General features: G+C 37.2%; 1 protein-coding gene across 3 annotated transcripts in view; it reads right to left on the minus strand.

The window, feature by feature from the left end:
* LOC109058194 (growth hormone receptor-like) overlaps positions 1-22,174 on the minus strand; it is a 53,150-nt gene that overhangs the window by 17,379 nt on the left and 13,597 nt on the right. For 2 of the 3 annotated variants that reach the window (XM_042754015.1, XM_042754044.1), the window contains exon 2: positions 1,786-1,880. In XM_042754015.1, coding sequence (XP_042609949.1) covers positions 1,786-1,876 — 91 coding nt within the window. In that variant the 5' untranslated portion in view covers positions 1,877-1,880. Of the gene's footprint in view, positions 1-1,785; positions 1,881-12,138; positions 12,860-22,174 lie in introns of all 3 variants that reach the window. The other variant, XM_042754029.1, reaches the window with a different exon arrangement.

Below are 22,174 nucleotides of genomic sequence, written 5' to 3' on the forward strand. Positions count from 1 at the left end.
GTTTATATATTTATCTTCACTAATAATGTAAGAGATACATAACAAAACAGGACTCAATGATCCTGTTGCTTTTGCAGGATGTGCGCAACTCTGCTGAGCAAATAACACATTTTCCACTAAGGCTGGGTGGTATGATGGTATATATTGTTACCGTGGAATAAAGTGTCTATCTTTAGAAATTTTGCTATATCATGTATTCCATGGTATGAAAGTGAAAGTCGTGACATTTGCCAAGTATGGTAATCCATACTCGGAATTGGTGCTCTGCATTTAACCCATCCAAGTGCACACACACAGCAGTGAAAAGTGAATACACCGTGAACACACACCCAGAGCAATGGGCAGCTATATATTCAGCGCCCGGGGAGCAACTGGGGGTTCAGTGCCTTGCTCAAGGGCACTTCAGCCATGGGTATTGAGGGTGGAAGAGAGTGCTGTTTATTCACTCCTACAACTCCTACCAGCACCGAGACTCGAACCTGCGACCTTCTGGTTACAAGTCCTATTCTCTAACCATTAGGCCACAGCTGCCCCCCAATGCAAATATATCTGCGTAACATAGTACTACTTAAACTTTATATACACCTTGGAGTGAAAAGGAAACATGCATAAATGAGAAAAAATAAATGTGGGACACACTTGATAGAGTTAATAAGTGCAATAAGCAGTGAAAAAGAACTCAGTGCGTTGCTCACAATGACTGAAACACACTCAGAAAATGCTTCTCTCAGACAACATGCAATCATGAATTCGAGACTTGCATGATGTTTAATGAATTTATTAAAGGGTTAGTTCACCCAAAAATGAAAATTAGGCTGCATTTTACTCACCCCCAGGACCGTGTGAGACACTTTTTTTTATGGAAGGGCCCTTTTTATTTCACGTCCTTTGGACTGAAGGAATGCAACACCTGCTGAGTGCCATGAAACAGCTTGAAAGATCAAAGACAATTTTTAATATAACTCTGACTGGATTCGTCTGAAAAAAGAAAGTCATATACACCTAGGATACTTCGGGGGTGAGTAAAACGCAGCCTAATTTTCATTTTTGGGTGATCTAACCCTTTAAGTGCAATAAGCAGTGAAAAAGGTCTCAATCCGCTGCTCATGCTGAAAAACAGCCGAAGCACGCAAAATGAAAGCCCCTCTCTCAGACAGCATACGACTTCAAAAACAGATCTCTTTCGTGTTTTATTGTGCTTGAATGGTCAAATACGCACACAATTATGTCAAAATGCCCATCCGGTAGAGTATTCATGTAAACAGAGTTGGTTTAATAAATAAACATAAACAGTTAAGGTTAAAACCGGATGTGTATCAGTATATTGGATCCGTGCAGTTGGTCTTAAAGGGACAGCAGTCTAATTTAGCTGCTGTTGTCTGTCATTATTAATGTTTATCACTCACTGCACTTGACTGAATCGCTTTTGGATCTTTAATAAGAATCAGTTCATGTTTGATTGATACAGTGAAGACTATGCAGTGTTTTATTTATATACTATACATTCAATTTCTGTAATATTTCTTAAACCTACTGAAGCCTACTGTAGCTAAATAAATTAAGTTTATTTTACATTTATTTTTTCTATTGTGTTTGTAATTTGCTCCTTTTTCAAATTTTTAATAACAAAAATAAAAAATGAGCTATATCGAGATATATATCATTATCGTGAAATAAAATTTCTCATACCGTGAAATAAGATTTCAGTCATGTCACCCACCCCTATTTTCCACTATTGATGACTAGGGATCAGTGTGTTCATTGACACACGTGACCTTCACTCACCTTCCTGCAGGGCCGCGGTATGTGTGGATGGCTGCAGTGCTGCAGTGACTGTCATCCAGTGGAGTGTCAGGAGCAGAAAGCTCAGCATCATGCGTCTGCAACACAAACAAACACACACAAACAAACACACGTGTCAGCGGACCAGCAGATACTCACTTCATTGCATATTATACCAGTAAATACACAGAATGATCCCTAACATCTTCACCCACACATACACATAAGAGTGAAAGACATAATGATATGCACAATGTCAACATAATGATTATGTTTCAAATGTCAACTCTTTTTACACATTACAATTACATATGTATCTTTACAAATCCTGTGATCTGTTGACAAAGGCTGAAGGGGAAACTGGAAATACTGGAAACTTCATCAGAGTAAACGCCACACCGACTCAATGTTTATCTTTAAACAGTGGCAGAGCCTCATGAGAAAATACTTTTATAACCATAAATGAATGTATAAATTCAGTCATTCACTGTGTGCTGGAATCTGTCATGATCATCATGAATGTGAAATCACACACAGCAGAAAATAAAGCAATGATGAGTTTGATTATGCATTTCCACTTTAATTTAGCAGGTAAATCTAAACATCTACACAACCTTCCCAAACTGTCTAGTTTATAATTCATTACTGATAAAGTTTCAAATGCAAAAAAGCCTAGATGGGTAAAAAGGGCACGTTGTGCATTAACATTTGCTTTGGCCTCCTATTCAACCTCTGTAATTAAAAATCAAATCTATGAACCCAATTAATTCCATTTTCAATCATCCTCCGCAGAGGATTTGTTTAGCACATAATGTATGTTTGTTTAGCACAAAATGTATGTATGTTAAAGGGATTGTTCACCCAAAAAAGGCATGCCCTTAAAACCTGCATGACTTGAAACACACACACACACACACACACACACACAAACACACACACACACACACACACACACACACACACACACACACACACACACACACACACACACAAAAACAGATATTTTGAAAAACACTGGGAACTAAACAACACTAAACCCCAATGACTTTCATTGTATGGACAAACAAAGACATTGTTTGGAATATCTTAAATGTCTATAAAGTCATACAGGTTTGGATCCGAATAAAAAAAAAAATCTGTATAAAAACAAAAAAGTAAACGTGCACAAACTTGCAGAAATGAACGGCTTCCATTTATGTCAAGACACGAAATGAAAGGCATGAACATAGCCGTAACCATGTTTATTAACACCTACAAATGCAACTCATTGTATACACTTCATGTAAACTTTAAAAGAGACAGACATGTAGATGATATGTAGATGTGAAAGATATTTTCTCTGTTTTGGGGGGATGGACATTGTTAAATTATATTATTATAATTATATTGCATCAAAATTTGGTAATACTTTACTATAGGTTAGGGTTGAATTTTTTATTTAATTTACCACTAGAACTCTCTATTCTATTTCTATTCTGTCTGCTTGTCTTCTTTTTAATTCTTATAAAAATAATAATAATTGACCCTCTAACACTAGCTCTGTCTATTTTATTTCTTTTCTATCTACTTTTATTTTGTTTATTTATTACAAAAAACAAAACAAACAAACAAAAAAAAAACCTTGCTATGTGTACTGCGTTAGACTAACCGGAATTTGTCACAACACATATATTGTTGCTCTTTTGTCATGTTGATTGCTTCTATTACCCTCATTAAGTCACTTTAGATAGAAGTGTCTGCTAAATAATTAAATGTAAATGTAATGTAATTATTACTTGGGTTTATGCATAAACATACCTAGTCACAAAAAAAATATTAAAGCTATCCCATGACTTTATATCACTTTTTTCTTTTAATATTGTGAAGGGCTTACATTCTGTCCATTTTTGCTTTTGGCCTTTATAGACATTATTGTTTTTACATAAACAAATGGACATCTCTAAACTCATTTGTGCATTTCAGATGATGTCACATCCTGCAGGCTCGTCGCCTACAGAGAAAAAAAAACCAGTGAAAACTGTGAAAACCCAGCTAAAGTCTCTCTCTCTCTCTCTCTCTCTCTCTCTCTCTCTCTCTGTGTGTGTGTGTGTGTGTGTGATTTACTGTTTTAAATAAAATCATCCTATATAATGTAAAGAACATTCTGTGAAAATGCAACCTTGATATCTTTAATATTGACTGAGTAAGGCCATGTCAAATATTGAAATCATATTTTGATGCTTGTTATCTCATAATTAGATTTTGAGACTTCAGCCTGGATTTTAGTCACAAATACACAATGATGGGCTTATGAAAGAATTGTGAAAATACAGTATTTCACTGGAACTTGGTCTTCATTACACTATTTTGTAATGTTTGTTTCTATTTTTGTTTTAACTCTGTAAGTATTTATTTATTTTCAATGTCAATTGTCATTTATTAATGTATTCTGTTAATAACGGTTGTTAGATAACTGTCATTTTTGCTACAATTTCACGTCATTAAATAAAATAAAAATACCTAATTGACACAACATGTTGTTGCTGTTGTTTTTTGAAAATCTTAATAGAAGCTATAAGATATTATAAGACCAGGGCCAATAGAGGGGTAAAAAACAATAGTAATAATTTATTCAAATAATTTTAATAAATCTAATATTATATAAATATACTAATATTAATTAAAATAAACTATCATTAAAAAGGTTATTTATAGCACCATCAAGGTTCTATATAGCACTTTCAAAGGGTTCTGCTATTGTTACAAGCTGAAGAACCCTTTTCTTAAGAGTGTAGTGTTCTGTGCCTATGTCTGCATATTTGGCATATTTCATCTGGCAACACTGCCACTGCACCCTTACCCTTACACAAAACTTTCTGTATTTTTAATATTTTCAAAAAACATCATGCATTATTTATAAGCTTGTTTCCTCATGGGGACGCTGTGACCTTCATGACATTTAACATTATTAAAAGACTGTGAACTACTGGTGTGATTTCAGAAATCCTGAATCACCTACAACAGCCTCAAATATCTAAACTGATATTTGTCTATTAGTTTACATTAAAGAAATAACACACAGATGACATCAGAGGTAAAACGAGTTACTGTATTATGCTATGACAAAAGATTACATGATAACTCATTCACAATAAAAGCAGGGAAGAGAATTAAGAGAGTCATTCGTCCATTAACATTAAAGACTCTTTCATTCACATCTGATCAAGCAAATGAAACTTCAGTTCAGGGCGTGAAACATTTGATCAGTGAATGTAATCTCTTAATTAGTCTCTGAACCGTTTCCTCGAAAAACAAAGTTTGATCTAATAATGTTACACAAAAGCAGACTGACGACATGCATGTGTCATAAAAGCGTCTTTACTTGGTAAAGCCCAGTAATGAAAGCCATGACTGTGCTGAATCCGACAGTGTATGCAGACGTCAGGTGAGGCATGATTGCAAGGAGGCAAACATTGCTAATGCTCTCTATGCACACGCCAGTCATGATCTCCACAACGCAGGTCTGTATCTCTATGAACTCAAATCTGTTCAATAATCCCAGACCCATGGGATTCCCATAAAGAGTTTCAGAAGTGAAAACGCCTTTATTGAGCGAATGCAGTCTTTCACATCCGCATGTGAAGCTCACGCATACATTTGGCCTAAAGATTTTCCAATATCTGGATGAGCTTAAGAGCTTAAAAAGAGCAGCAAGAATGACACGAGATTTACCGCCCACCACTATTGTCACTGGATTAAACTGACATGACGGATAATCTTTATTTGTGTCTGATCATTCCAGGCACCCAATACTGACAGCAGTCACTCTACTAACCAGCACACATCACAGACATGTCTATTTGATATTTACATCTGCAAGACATTTTTTAGAGTGTTTGCTCATTTGCAATACATCTATAGGACGTTTCCTGTCAGACATCAAATAGACTTTTAGAAGATGTCTTTAAGAAGTTTAGGATTTAGAATATATGTAAAACTGACATCTTAAAGATTTATATCAGATGTTTTTACACAGCAGATGCTCTGCAGATGAAGAGATCTTTAACAGACATCTGTGCTATCTTGGGCCACTACTAACTCAACAACACAATCAATACCGCCTGATAATCAAATGCTATGTATGTAATTAATGATTTGAAATTCATAATTATAATAATGAATTCATAAATAAAATTGATTTTATTGCATTCCAAGAAATATCTGTAGAAATACAGCACAATGGCACAATGTACCATGTTAACATGAAGGAATTTTCAGTATTGATTTTTTGCAGGATTTTTTTATTTTTTATTTACATTTGCTTTATACATTAACTATCTTCTGCCAAGACATGATCCATTATCCACATATTTTTTTCTTCCCATGTGGCAGTGAATAAAAAGAAATGAAATGATGAACGTGTGTAGTTCTTAATATCATTATGATATTGTGAATTTGTATCCTAATACAGATAATTTGTGTGAAACTACTGGATTCATTTTAGTGTTTATTTGAATATCACTCAACCAAACTACAGTACCAGAGTAAAAATAGCTGGTATTAGTGAGTGAGAGAGTTTAAGACTGATCTCTCCCAACCAAGCATTGGTTGCCCTGTTTGTTTCCATCCCATTTTGTCTATGAAGAATGCAGATTATGGATGATTGTTCTTTGAGTTCTGGCACTAATGTGAGCTTGAACAAGTTCAGACATCCAGATTGGGCCACACACGGTCACTGATGACCTTTATCAGGTCACTTCAGCAAATGGCCAGATGGACGTCTAGTCAGAGTTGAGCTCACGCAATAACACACTCCATTAATTAGCTGCTAAATAAGCTGCTTTTGTCTGCTGAGGGTCATAATGACAAAAAACAAACATGTCTCATTTAGACACACAGGCGGCACATGAGCTGAATCACAGAAGAAAATCATACAAATCATGCAAACTACATCAGGCCTGAAGTCACAGACACGTGAAGAATCTCACAGATCCTGAGTCTTTGTTAATCTATGGAAGTGACTATTTACAGTGAGTATAAAAAAGGTGTAAATAGTGCTAGATACTGTTTACACCAAATACAAAAAAGCAACACTCACTGTAGCATCTGCAAACTGTAATAGATGCTGTTTACGCAGAGTGTAAACAGAAGTGATGTGTTGGTAGCAGTAAAGAGAAAACTTCTGAGCAGCAAGTAGGATGTCAGTCAGTGGATGAAGTCAGTCAGTGGATGGAGTCAGTTGGTGGGCAGGGTCAGTTAATGGGTGGAGTCAGCAAGTGGGCAGAGTCCAAATCAAGTTGTCTAATAAACCTGGCACTGTATATTATGAATATTGTTGGCTACTTGACATATCGCTTTAGTTCCATTTTTGTAAGGTGCTTTGTAAGTGTCTGCTAAATGCATACATGTCAATGTAAGTGTATATATATACAGTGGGTATGGAAAGTATTCAGACCCCCTTAATTTTTTCACTCTTTGTTATATTGCAGCCATTTGCTAAAATCATCAATAATTAAGTTCTTTTTTTCCTCATTAATGTACACACAGCACCCCATATTGACAGAAAAACACAGAATTGTTGACATTTTTGCACATTTATTAAAAAAGAAAAACTGAAATATCACATGGTCCTAAGTATTCAGACCCTTTGCTCAGTATTAAGTAGAAACACCCTTTTGATCTAATACAGCCATGAGTCTTTTTGGGAAAGATGCAACAAGTTTTTCACACCTGGATTTGGAAATCCTCTGCCATTCCTCCTTGCAGATCCTCTCCAGTTCTGTCAGGTTGGATGGTAAACGTTGGTGGAAAGCCATTTTCAGGTCTCTCCAGAGATGCTCAATTGGGTTTAAATCAGGGCTCTGGCTGGGCCATTCAAGAACAGTCACGGAGTTGTTGTGAAGCCACTCCTTCGTTATTTTAGCTGTGTGCTTAGGGTCATTGTCTTGTTGGAAGGTGAACCTTCGGCCCAGTCTGAGGTCCTGAGCACTCTGGAGAGGTTTTCATCCAGGATATCCCTGTACTTGGCCGCATTCATCTTTCCCTCAATTGCAACCAGTCGTCCTGTCCCTGCAGCTGAAAAACACCCCCACAGCATGATGCTGCCACCACCATGCTTCACTGTTTGGACTGTATTGGACAGGTGATGAGCAGTGCCTGGTTTTCTCCACACATACCGCTTAGAATTAAGGCCAAAAAGTTCTATCTTGGTCTCATCAGACCAGAGAATCTTATTTATTTTATTGTTTTTTTTTAGCAAACTCCCTGCAGGCTTTCATGTTTCTTGCACTGAGTAGAGGCTTCCGTCGGGCCACTCTGCCATAAAGCCCCAACTGGTGGAGGGCTGCAGTGATGGTTGACTTTCTACAACTTTCTCCCATCTCCCAACTGCATCTCTGGAGCTCAGCCACAGTGATCTTTGGATTCTTCTTTACCTCTCTCACCAAGGCTCTTCTCCCCCGATAGCTCAGTTTGGCAGGACGGCCAGCTCTAGGAAGGGTTCTGGTCATCCCAAATGTCTTCCATTTAAGGATTATGGAGGCCACTGTGCTCTTAGGAACCTTAAGTGCAGCAGAAATTTTTTTGTAACCTTGGCCAGATCTGTGCCTTGCCACAATTCTATCTCTGAGCTCTTCAGGCAGTTTCTTTGACCATATGATTCTCATTTGCTCTGACATGAACTGTGAGCTGTAAGGTCTTATATAGACAGGTGTGTGGCTTTCCTAATCAAGTCCAATCAGTATAATCAAACACAGCTGGACTCAAATGAAGGTGTAGAATCATCTCAAGGATGATCAGAAGAAATGGACAGCACCTGAGTTAAATATATGAGTGTCACAGCAAAGGGTCTGAATACTTAGGACCATGTGATATTTCAGTTTTTTCTTTTTTAATAAATCTGCAAAAATGTCAACAATTCTGTGTTTTTCTGTCAATATGGGGTGCTGTGTGTACATTAATGAGGAAAAAGGATTTCAATAAACATTCAAAGAAAGTGTTTTGCTTTGATTGTTTTATTTCTCCTATCTTTGTAGATATCCTTTTAGACTGTATCAATCTCAAACAGGTTTGTTAAAGGGATACTCCACCCCAAAATGAAAATTTTGTCATTGTCACAATCCAAGTTATATGAAGCGACGGGAACACTTTTTGTAAGCGAAGAAAACAAAAATAACTACTTTATTCAACAATTCCTTTGTCAACAGTCTCCTCAGATTGCACGTCTGATGGCAGATGGAGAACTCTAACGACGACTTTCATACCTTTTATGGACATTGACACTGTTATTTACTTGGTAGTCTATGGGACAGTCACATGCATCCTGGTTTTCATCTAAAATATCTTAAATTGTGTTCTAAAGATGAACTGAGGTTTTACGGGTTTGGAACGACATGGGGGTAAGTGATTCATGACAAAATTTTCATTTTGGGGTGGAGTATCCCTTTAAATAGTTTGCCAGGCCTTCTTGGAAAATCAAGTCACAGTTTTCATGCAATGCAGAGAGAAAAAATGTATCTTTCTGAAGATGAAAAGCATGAAAAGAACTAATATTTTGCAAAAACTGAATAGAGATTTTCGAACTGTTAAAAGATTTGTGAGTGATTTAGATCACAGAATAACTAGATCACGGAGAGAATCTGTGCTCATCATCAGTCCTGTAGTGAAACAACAGATCATTGTCGATCAGCATTTTCATCACACGAGCACACTAACACTAACTAACCTAAACTATAACAGCATGTTTGGGCTCTCGCTGCATCTACACTGCAAGAGAGTAACAAAACCAAAGTTAGCATCACAGATTTCAGACGATCAGATTTTGTAAAGACTCTTTACCAGAGACACATTTTACTGCTCAGACTAGTCAAACAACCGTCATATACTGATGAACAGAACAGGCAGCTTTCACTGAACCAGACCTTCATATGGAGGTGTAATAGATGGAGTAATAAAGACAGGACTTCAGCCTGACTTTATAAAGCTTCAGCTGAAACTGGATGAACTGCATGTGCGTGTCCTATACAGTGCCACGTATATGGTTGACATCTCTGATTGTGATTTAAACCGAGGTGATCCGCTGTTTCTGAGCACTAAAGCCAATTCTGATCTACTTTGCACCTAATTGTCTTTAAGTTACTGGGTTACTAGGGCAACATCTGACACGGGGATCTGCTGCTTCATGGTCAAGCCAATGCTGTAACAGGAGAAAATAGCCAGTGAATGTAAAGAAAACATATGAACACCAACAAAACATTTAGGCTAGATGCTGAAAATAACAACACCCCCATCTCTGACCGAATTTATGACTTCTCATGTTGATAATTACACTTCATACATTGTTTCTTAAACTGGAGATATTTAACAGATGTCAACACATCTAGTGACTTAAAGTTGAAAACAGCCATGAAAAAACAACAATGGCATGAAGCATCAGAGACAAATGGTTAAATCTCACAAAAAACAAGCGTGGGTAAAACATAAAATTAAATTACACGTTGTGTAATGATCATGAAGCATATTTAAACGCCTGATTTTCTCAGTGGTGATTAATAACTGAAATAAAGGCAGTACAACAAAAATACCATGATGTACAATCATTTTACAATTTAAATAATATTTAGTCATTATTTTTTGCACATTTCAATAATAAGAATGTGTGGGGGCATTTAATTATCATGGAAATAAAATAACATATCTCAATGCAAATTATGCTTTTAAAAACAGGATTAATTTTCATTAAGCAACATTATCTGTTATTTTCTTGCTTCAGGGTTTAACGTGAGCTGGACATGAAGTTCTCAGGTTTCATGAGATTCACACAGACTGAATGGCAGGTTTCCAAATGCTATATACAAAAACTGAAAACACAACTGTAAATAATTGAATCTGTCAGTTTTCTGCCTCTAGGCTCAAAACTCACGGGAGAAGGATGAAAGAGCAATAATTATGTTTTTCTCTTCTATATGGTTCACAAATCGAGTCTGATGTACTAAAAGGCGACAAGTAAACACACAACGAGCTTTCTGGAATATCAGCTCACTGTTTTAGGGTCCAAATCATCACACGTTTGGTGATAAACATCCTGCATAAGGAACAAACAACATTAGGATTCATAATATATGTGTGTGTGTGTGTGTGTGTGTGTGTATATATATATATAATATATATATATATATATATATATATATATATATATATAATGTTTTTAATGTCATGGCAGTAACGGTCCAAAAACGGTTCTGGTGCGAAACGTGACCAAGCACTGTGAGCAGCCTTGCGCTGGTTTTCTGACGATGCGGTGTTTCCCGTAAAGGATGTCACAAACCAAATAACAGAAACGCCGCCCTGCCTCTTTAATTACTAAGCACATTGTTTCTAATAACGCGCACTCCACAAACGCACGCGCCGCGTCGCGTCTTTAAATGCCGAACACGTTTCCCACAACTGTACGCGCACTCGCGCCTTTGAAAACTGTGCACGTCATTTTGTCTGACTGTACATACCGGCAGCGTGCAGCACCTGCTGCCACTAAATTACATTATATTTGTCCCATGTTGTCATTAATATACATATTGACTTCAACTTTGACCACTAAATAAATAGACTGCTATTGTTATGTAAGTATGAGGATTAGATTATTTAGTGTACAGGTCATTTCAAGAGTGATAAACAAAGTTTATATAAAATATTTATTTTCATGCATGTGGAAACCACTCATTGCATCACACCATCTCCTGACTGCATTATTATTTGTAAAATAGGGGCTTTATGTAGTGTGTGTATACATGGTTATAAGTATAACAGTGTATATTTCATTAATTTAGGGAAATGAACAAGTATCTTAGCCCTCAAGGGACTATTTGGCCAACCAGCTTATTCCTGCTTGAAAAGCAAATGTTATTGATAGTGTAAAAAATATCAACTTTGAAGCACATGCTGATTGATGGACAAGCATTACTCAGCATTACTTACTTCCTTCCAGCAACACTAAATTCAATGAAGGTAAAATAGTAAAAAAAAAAAAAAAAAAAAAAAAAAAACCTTAATAATAGTTCATTTAAATGGAATCGGAACCAGATAATTTGTATACCGTAATATATATGTTGAATTTTGACATTGCCAACCTTTAAATTAAGTTGACAGTAAGTAATAAACAGAATTGAGCATTGAGTAGTTGAGTATTGTGCATTTTTCCTTACCACTATTTTTTTAATGATTTTAATGGAACCGGAATCGGAACCGGAACCGTTAGGTGAAACCGGAACCGGAACCGGAAAATTTATAACGATCCCCAACCCTACTGATGACATATCCTAGGAAGTGGATGGTGCTACAGTGGAATTCGCACTTCTCCAATTTCAGGTAGATGGTACTCACAGAGCTTTTGGAGGACCTATTCATAGTGTCCAGATGGAGTCACAAAGGCAGTCTTCCATTCATCACCCTCAAATGTGTGGATGAGGTTATACTCGCTCTGTAGGTCCAACTTGGAGAAGATCTGGGCATCTCGTAACTGCTCCAGGGCGGCTGGGACCAGAGGAAGAGGGTAAGAGTACTTGATGATTTAGGAATTGAGAGCTTGGTAATCAATGCAGGGCCACAAGCCTTCCTTTTTTCCTACAAAAAAGAAACTTGAAGTGGCAGGGGAGGTAGATTGATGGATGAACTCTTGCAGGGCATCCTCGATGTACTCCTCCATGGCCTTTTGTTCCAGAATGTACAGTGGATAGATCTTTCCATTAGGTAGAGTTGCCCCAGGCAGCAAGTCGATGACACAGTCCCATGGCCGGTGAGCTGGTAGTTTTGTGGCTAGATGCTTGCTGAACACATCCTGGAATGTCCGGTAGTCAAAGGGGATCTTCTGTTACACCGTTACCTCTGGGCTTTCAATAGTGGTGGAGTTAAGAAAGAGGGACTGTGATGGATCAGATTGGATACTGACTGACCTCTTGGTTCTGGGCTTCTTGATCAAATCCAGACAAGTACCAAAGCAGGAATCTCCCCAACACTGGATCTCTCTGCTCCACCAACAGATCAAAGGTGCATGTTGTAACAGCCACAGGCGTCGTCCCAGGATGACATCAGCAGTGGAACCCTCCTGCACATGAAAGGAGATTTTCTCCTGATGAAGATTTCCTATGCGAAACATCAATGTGTGGGTGCAATGTATTTGTAAGCAGGGTTTCTTTTCATCACTAAGTAGTTTAATTAATTAAATCAAGATAAATTAACCTGCCAGAAATCCGGAGTCAATGAGGGTTTGTGCTGAAACGCACGATTGACGAGAGGTTACTATAATGTGTGTCTTAGTTAGAGATGCAGTCATGGGACAAAGATGGATGGTACTCACCATGTGGGTCAAACTGGGCAGGTGGGTCAAAAAAGACATTCAGCACCACAATATAGACACAGCTGATTGAAAATTTGGCACTGACATTCCGCATTAGACACATGGAATTAGTCTAATTGCATGGGCTCTGGTGCTGGAAGGAGGACAGATGAGGAGGCAGGCAGAGGACTGTGAGTGGGTTGATCCATCCTTCAGGCAATTAGGTGTTGAGGACTACCAGAGTGATTGTTGAATGAAACTCTCTAGCCCAATGACTTCATCATAAATAGCCATCTGTTAACGGATGGTGGGATTAAGATCCTGACAGCAGGCAGTTATAATAGAGCCCTCTCGTTCCGTCTGCTGACTGCCGCTAGCGTGGGAAATTGCAAGGCATACTTGGTCGTATTGGAACTGCCTTGACTGAGAGCTGACCATGTACAAAGAATGCATTGGCAGTAGGGCTGTTTTTATCGTAATTCCTTTGTTTACGTCTCAGTTTTTTGGTGACAGTGTTGTTTTTATCCGTTATGGAATAACTTATGCTAAAAACAATAAGTAAAAATAGCATGGTTTTGTACAGTGTCACAAACAGAGTGAAACAATCCACTAAAAAAGTGTCAAAGATACACAGAATATTGTTTATTTGAATTCTGGCACTCTCTCATGACAGCTTGTGACACACGCTGTGACGCACCTGTCATCTAATAGGGGTGTAACTTAGTGATCGGCTTGTTGCACAAACTATTCTTTATTTTTTTTCTTCTTCAACATTTTTCATATATACAGTATGTGTGTGTGTTTTGTGGGGAATGTGTCTGTATCTGCATGATTACCATCTGTTTGAGCACACATTAGTGTGTGATTACTGTGTAATCACAGCTATCAGTGTGAATGCGGTCTATATGAATAGAGTGTGATTATTGACTATATGGCGCATCTGTATGATTACCATCTGTATAACTGGCCATCAACATGTGATTATTGACTATATGAGTGTCTATCAGTGTGAATGCTATATTTCTAGCAATCTCAGGATGTACTGTAATTGGCATACATAGCTAATCCTTTTTTTCTTATTTATTTTTATTACTCAGATTGTTTTTAAAGTATTTTTCTAGTGCTCAAATAAATCACTTATACGATGTCTAAGATTTTGTAGAAACTCATGAGACTCTCAACCCATTATTTTTCTGGATTGCTCCAGGACAGATTTCATGCATTTTTATATGAAATAAAAAATCAGTGTGGTTCAATTTTTCAAGGCATTTCAGTGTCTATAACTTTTTATCTTTTTGAGCATTATCACCTCTACCCAAAGCCCAAAGGGTCTTCTTTCCAAAGACACCAAAATTGTGTGTGTAGCACACTGAAGTCAGGAACTGTTGCAATTTTAAGATGGGTAGGGCATTTTCAGCTGTGGGTCCCATAATGGGAGGTGCAGGTTAACAGGTTAACAGATGCAGCAATTTACAATAGTGGTACATGAGCTATTCATCACAGATCCAACAATATTCAGAGATTATTATTATTTTATTCATTTTATTTTTTTAGCCAGGTTTATTAGAAAGCTAGATTAGGAAACAAAGTACAGCAGTGTTGAAACGCATAAAATTGTTTTTTTCCACTTCAAATGCATCTGGGAAAAAAAAAAATAATATAAACCTAACAAAATCCTCTAAGGTCAGCAGGATTAAGTCAGATAAAAATCCTTTTTTAAACGCTTCAGATGGAGCCAGTGTTCAGTTATTATGTCATCTGATGCTTCAGAGGGTACACAATTAACAGGTGAACATCTCTATCTGTTCATCCTGTACCAGACTCTTCCCTTCCTTCGCTCATTAACAGAATGAACCTTATGTTGTAAATCCATTGTAAATAACAAAATATCAACACTGCTCTTTTCTATACAGCAAAAACACATGCTTGTCACTGGTTCTCATAATCACAATTCAATTCAATTCAAGTTTATCTGTATAGCGCTTTTGACGATACAAATCATTGCAACGCAACTTCACAGAAGTTTCTACAATATTTAGTAGTAGCTTATCAGTGGTGATTCACAAGCAATTTTCCTTCAGTTGTTAAATAATTATTAATTGACATGAACACAACAACTAAGTTGTTAATACTCTTTTATCTTTGACCAGCAAATGAAGCCACTGTTTGTGATTAGGGGTTCTCCGGACGATTTTCTGAGGCCGATCACGGAAAGCAGTATCTGCCGATACGATCAGTAGCAGCTGCCCGGGGCGGCATTATTTCATGATACATGGGGGGCAGCATGAGCAGTTAAAATAAAAATAAAAATAATCCTCTGCACCGCCACCGCAAAGCTGTTTTCTGTTAACTTTGGGGAATTGGCACCCCTGCTTGCTGAGAAGTTGCCGTGCACAGAAGCTGTGTGAGAAGGCGAAAGGGGAGCGGGGCGGAGCGGAGCGTGGGGGACAGTTCACCTCTGGGTCTCTCCCAAATGGAACAGACAAGGGGGGAATTAGTGGACTAAAGTCAGACCACACCTCGACTTTCTTCCAAATAACACACATTTCATTCATAATGTTATAAATACAAGCCTATAGTTCCTGCCCATTTTTGTTTTTCTGAATTGTGTGAAATGGCTAATAAAAATAGGTAATACAAAACGATTATGTGTTTTTCAAATGTCTAATGAAGGATTTGTGCAATTGAGAAATATAATTTTCTCTTTCACTTATGTTATTATAATAAAATATAACTGTTTGTGCAGAATTATGTGTTTTGTATGTTTTGTGGTCTTCGGGGGGGGGGGGGGGGGGGGGGGGGGGGGGGGCATCGCAGATCTTTTTAAAGCCTTATTTTTATCATGTAGATTACTGATACAGATCTTTTTAAAGCCTTATTTTTATCATGTAGAATTATTTACAGTAATACTTCAATCAGGATTTTTAGACATTTATTCAGGGCCTGAATTTCATTTTTGAAAATGGGGGGAATTTCCCTCTTATACAGTAGGTGACTCTTGTGAGAGTTTTTTTTTTTTTTTTTTTTTTTGAGAGGTGGAGGGGAGCATTTTTTAGACATTTTTCAAAAATATATATTTATCTCACCTAAATGTTCAGTCATGTATTGAATTTTTGTTTTTACACTCACACATTTTTGTTTTTATTGTTGCACAATAGCTTACACACAGCACAACACAGTTTCTCAAGCAAGTGGCACAACATTTAAACTACTTTTCTTACGTTATCACAAACACTCAGCTCTACTGCCTTTTCTTTTGCATTTAAATCTTTATTACAAGCAATCCTGCGGTTCATAAAGAACTTTTTTTCCTACCTCCACAAGTGCAATCTATCATTGCCTTTTTTATCTAAAAGTGCTCTTTTCCTTTAAAAACTAGCCAACAAGCCATATGTGTTGGCTGTGAAAAACAGACTTTAATTATATGCATTTTTGGTGTAATTACTACATTTTCATTTACATATTTACTGGAAACAATGCACTGTCACTATAATTCAGCGTGGGCAGCAAATTCGGTGTGGAAACTATCGCTGCACTGCTGCAGACTGCTCCTGGAGCGCTCTTCCGGACCGCAACCGTGTGCAGTGTAAATGCACTGCAATCGGAGTATGTGTGAACCTGGTGTTATGTGTGTGCCCTTCAAGTTTGCATGAGCACTCAGTCTTCAGGAGAGCACGTGAGTGCTGAATGGTTAAACACTGGCAAGAATGAAAAAGAAATTCGATTCATTAACTTTTAACTTTACTCCAATCAACTTCATGCGTGGCGGGTGTGTTGCTGTGGACCCAAGGGAGTACAGTGTCTCATTTGGTGCTCGCGTTTGGTTGCGCACATTCCGGACTAGGAGTGTCCACTCCCAGGCTCATCTCGGGAGGACTCTGAGCTGTTCCCTGCCTCCACCCTCTCCGAGGCCGAGATCGCCATCATCGTTTGCTTGGTGGACGCAGAAATGGAATTCGCGCTCTCCTTGCGAGGTGCTTCTCCGGTGCTTCCTCAGCGCTCCCATTGCACGTCTTTCAGAATACAGAGCTGAGGACAACTGAACCACAGATCGCCTTCAACAACACACTTAAATCCAAGGTATCCAATTCAATTGTGCAGATAACAAACAGTTATTTCAACTATATTCAGTATCAATAAAACTTCTGTAATGACAAACTTTGAGCCCTTAGCACTTCCGGCAACTCCTAGGGAGTCACTCTCCGTCACACGTGACATCACGAGAATTCTCCTCCACAGCATCAGACAGCAGCTCCCCCTAGCGGCAGGCAAGACGTTTTTCCACCTGCACTCACTCAATCTGATCTCTCCCAAAATTCTTCTCTTCTCTATGCTCACAGTTTGCACATAAAACTCCGCTCACAGGCATCCATTCCTATACCCTTTCCTTCAGCTGATTACAGCAAAACGGCTTACAGCCCAAAGACACGCAGGCTGCTTAAATTGAACATTCTAAATTGTTCCCCCTTGACTCATATGTATAACAGACTTGTGTATGGATTGATTTATGTATTAGCTGGTTTTCGACATGAAATATAGCCACATGCTGATATGACTTAATAAGTAAATAAACAAACAATCAGCAATACAGCTCCATGTTTTCTAATAATTATCTATAGCTACTCCTAAATTCCAGATGCCCATTCACTGTCCCTTGAGACTTTTCCTCACACCAAAGTCCTTTTAAAGAACTTAAATTACACTTTCAGTTTTGATCGTACTTATAAAAGCAATACATCAAACGAATCTGTAAAGGGTCTACTTTTATATGTATACACACATGATAACAAAAAACTTTGTGCATTTATAAAATAAAGAAAACAAACAGAGTGCACTGTCTGCAGCCTTGGTCTGCAGTGATCTTTATTTAGAAACGCGTCATTAAAATGAACTTTTACTTCAGTGAATACTCAACACAGAGACATATATCTATAGAAAGCTTGACATGTCTACTTTTAAACTAAGGAAGTGCTACCAAAAACAAATATTCTGTGATAAAGTAATCCACATGAAAACAAAGTGATGTCCAGTCTTTCACATCTCCCTTCATTATATCTAATGCAACCACACCCACACGCCGAGCGCGCTATTGTTATTATAAGCGTCCAAGTGAAGCTCGTGGCGGGTTACCGCCCTCATCAGAGCAAACAAAGCAGCGAGACTGTTCTTCACGTTTTTTAAATGTTACTGTTCGCTTTGCGCTGAGAGGAATAAGACATAATTCACCTCAATAAGACCGCTGAGAGGAATAAGATTTGGATTACCTCAGAAAGAAGAACAAAGCGGCTTGACCCAGAAGAGATAAACATGAGTAAGTCTTTTTTATTATTAATCTACTTGTATTAGTTTTCATATAACTTATATACATTTTATTAGTTAGAATTTTTCCAGACTATAATTCCTGACTAAATGTATAATCAGGTAAAACATTATGAAGTTTCATTAACATCATCTCAGTGTTTCACGATGGCAGGATGTTTTTTTTTTTTTTATGTTCTATAACATAGACAGCTCTGGTGTAAATATTTTTACATTACTTAACCCCCCCACTTTTCTACCCAATCGTCTAAGGTAAAAAGAAAAAAGAAAAAGTGTATCAAGTAAGCTGTAAATATCACTGACAATAAATGTGCTATGTGGTAATTGTGTTCTTTTTTTCCTATAAATTACTAGTATATATAATAGTATCAGTGACCATCACAATAATGTTACTAATGCAGTTTATTTGCGTAAACAGCATGCTTATTTTTTTTATTTCAGATAAATAATAACCTGTTGCAAAGCGAGCCAATGCAAAGAAGCAGCCCACTCAGGAACCTGGAACACACCTAAAAGACCAAGCGAGGCACACACTCCCATCTCTCTAACGTCTCTTCAAAAAAGTATGTCTTTCATAGCACATAAACAATATACATTTTGGAAATGCCAGGTATGTGATGTTCATTTATATATTTCAACATGACACATGAGCCTGATTTTATTTGATCCAAAATACAGAAAGTTGCATTTGCTAAAGCAGTAATATTGTGAAATATTTTTACTATTTAAAATAACTGGTTTCTATTTGAATGTATTTTTAAATCTAATTTATTCCTGTGATCAAAGCTAAATTTTCAGCATTATTACTCCAGTCTTACTCCAAGTGTAACAATATACACTATACCATTTAAAAGCTGGGAGTCAGTGTAAAAAGCCGCTTCTGGGACGGTTCAGAAATGTGCTGGTATAATCCCAACACAAGCACTGACTAGAGGGGGCGCGGCGCGATCAGCTCCGGTTCCCTAGTCTGAGCCGTGACGGCCCGCTGATTCGTGCATAGCGGAGCGCGAGTGAACACGATCATAATGCTGCGTTCACACCAAACGCGAATAGAGTAACTATTTTCCCCCTAATATACAGCTACTTTTCGCTAACAAGATAATGTGTTTATTCAGAGGACGAGTGCAGGAAAAAGCCTCGAAAGCTCGATCAACATCAGCCATCATGCAAACAGACAAACCGCCTAGCAATTGCCCCTCCCATAAGAAGTGAATGATTTCACCTCGGACGCGGGTCAATTTCGCGTCAAACTCTTGCTTTCTACGCGCGTCTATTTCGCTCTAATGCATTCAAAATGTTCAAGCGGCAAACTAGACGCGGTAGACGCGAATTTGACGCTCTATTCGCGTTTGGTGTGAACGCAGCATTAAAGGGATACTCCACCCCAATTTGAAAATTTTGTCATTAATCACTTATCCCCATTTCGTTCCAAACCCGTAAAAGCTCCGTTCGTCTTCAGAACACAATTTAAGATATTTTGGATGAAAACCTGGAGGCTTGAGACTGTCCCATAGACTACCAAATAAATAACAGTGTCAAGGTCCATAAAAGGTATGAAAGTCGTTGTCAGAATACTCCATCTGCCATCAGACATGCAGTCTGGGTTATATGAAGCAACGGGAACACTTTATGTAAGCAAAGAAAACAAAAATAACAATTTATTCAACAATTTCTTTGTCAGCGGTCTCCTCTGTGTCTCTCCATATCACCGTGTGCTGTGTATGCTCTTCTGTGTCATCCGTGCCACAAGGATGTGCTGTTTCTACTTATATTAAACAAAAAATTGAAACAAAACAGCTCAAACTTGTGGCTTTATGTTTGGGTTAAGGTGTTAGGCCTAATTGTAATCTTATAATGTAAAAGTGCTCCCTATAGTTTTAAGCATAAACTGAGGTAGATTTGCATCACTAAGAAAACTGAAACTATAACAGAATGTATTTCAAGAAAGAGCAACTTGTTCAGTAAACCATTTAAAAAAAAAAAAAAAAAAATTAGTTTTTCCCCCTGCTGTACCGAAATCATACCGAACCGTGACGTTAAAACAGAGGTACATATTTGTGTACCGTTACACCCCTAATATATATAAATATATATATATATATATATATATATATATATATAACTTATAATTTAGCACACAATTGATGATAAATACAATAATCATGTTAGAAACGATGCTGTTCTTTCAATTAATAAAAAAACAATCTCTTCAAAATCAATAATAATAATAATAATAATAATAATAAATGTTTTTTGAGAAGCAAATCAGAATATTAGAATGATTTCTGAAAGATTGTGTGACTGGAGTAATGATGCTAAAAATTCATCTTTGAAAGTCAGCTTTGATTGATCCTAATAAACTGTTTAACTGCACTCGCAAGTGAATCTCAAGTTATTTTGGGGGATAATTAAATATATTCTAAATAAACTACAAACATAAAAATATATAAATTTATTTTGTCCTCACATTCTTTCTTGTAACTCTTCTCTCTCTGTCACACACCTGGCTGAAAGGCTCATTATGCAGCTCATTATGCGGGTCTTTATCTTCTCAGGTGTATCACACAAAAATCATCATAATTGACGCCTACTCGCATATGCCTTTTTGAAACAAAAAGTGTTTTCGAAATTTTATATTAATCTATTGTTCTCTGTGAGTGAGTAAACAAGATGTATTTCACATAATTTTGAAGCAAAAATTCTAGGCTACAAGCTCCAGGGTTGACAGTCTTGTGAACAAATGTTCTCTAGGTGTTTTATGACCTTATTTCAGTGACTTCAACATTGTATTTTTTTACTAACCATGCATAAACGTTGTTTTCTCAAAAACACAATCATGTACATACATGCTATTTACATATTATTGTAGCCCAGTTTGTACTCATTGCAGTGTTATTAGACTTAAGCCATGTATATATTTATAAGCAACTGAAAAAAGCACAAAAGTCAGGGGATGTCAAAACTTCTCCAGGCCCCCAAAACCCCCTAGACCTCAGAGGGTTAAGACAAGTCATGTCCCTCAGCGGCCATCTTTGAAATGCCTCTCTGCCATACAAGAGCAACTCCTACAGTAGGTTGACAACCAAAATGGGTAATACCGCCGCGTGTATATATATACACGGATTAAAAGCTAAATGTTTTCATTTCGGTTCATTCTTGGTTAAAAATAATAATAATAATAATCTTCAGGTTCCATTTGCAGAGTGAAATGAGAACGGTGCAGCATTTACAAATAATTCTTATTAACTCTGTTATTATTCTTGATTTTTCAAACTGCTAACACTTTGCATTTTTGAATTATGCCTTTACTGTGTGAACAAAAATTGTGAATTGTGACTTTGATCGTGCTGGTGCCTCACGCGGACATATTTGGAAACAGCAGTCGTTCACCGAGCCATGCTGCGCGAGCAGTGGTCCACTTTGGCATATTTTTGCTCATTATAATTTTTTTTGCCGTAGATACTGAAACACGTGTGAAATCCAAAGCCTATATTTTACCTAATGAATAAGAGTTTAGCTTCAAATGGGCAACATGTTTGGATTTGTCTCCAATATGAGAGAAAAGCCCAACCTTATGTATCGCTTTAAATTATTTTTAATTATTATTTTTGTTTTGTTTATAAGCCTATATTATTATATACTGCAATTATATTTATCCATTAGAATTATATATTTGTAATTCTTGTTCTGTTCTGATAAATTTGTTGAATTAAAAGGATTTGTTGTAAAGTGAAGGGAACTAAAAATATCCTGTTGGTACATTAG

Source organism: Cyprinus carpio, chromosome A1 (genome assembly GCF_018340385.1).
Source record: "Cyprinus carpio isolate SPL01 chromosome A1, ASM1834038v1, whole genome shotgun sequence".
NCBI classification, from domain to species: Eukaryota; Metazoa; Chordata; class Actinopteri; order Cypriniformes; family Cyprinidae; genus Cyprinus; species Cyprinus carpio.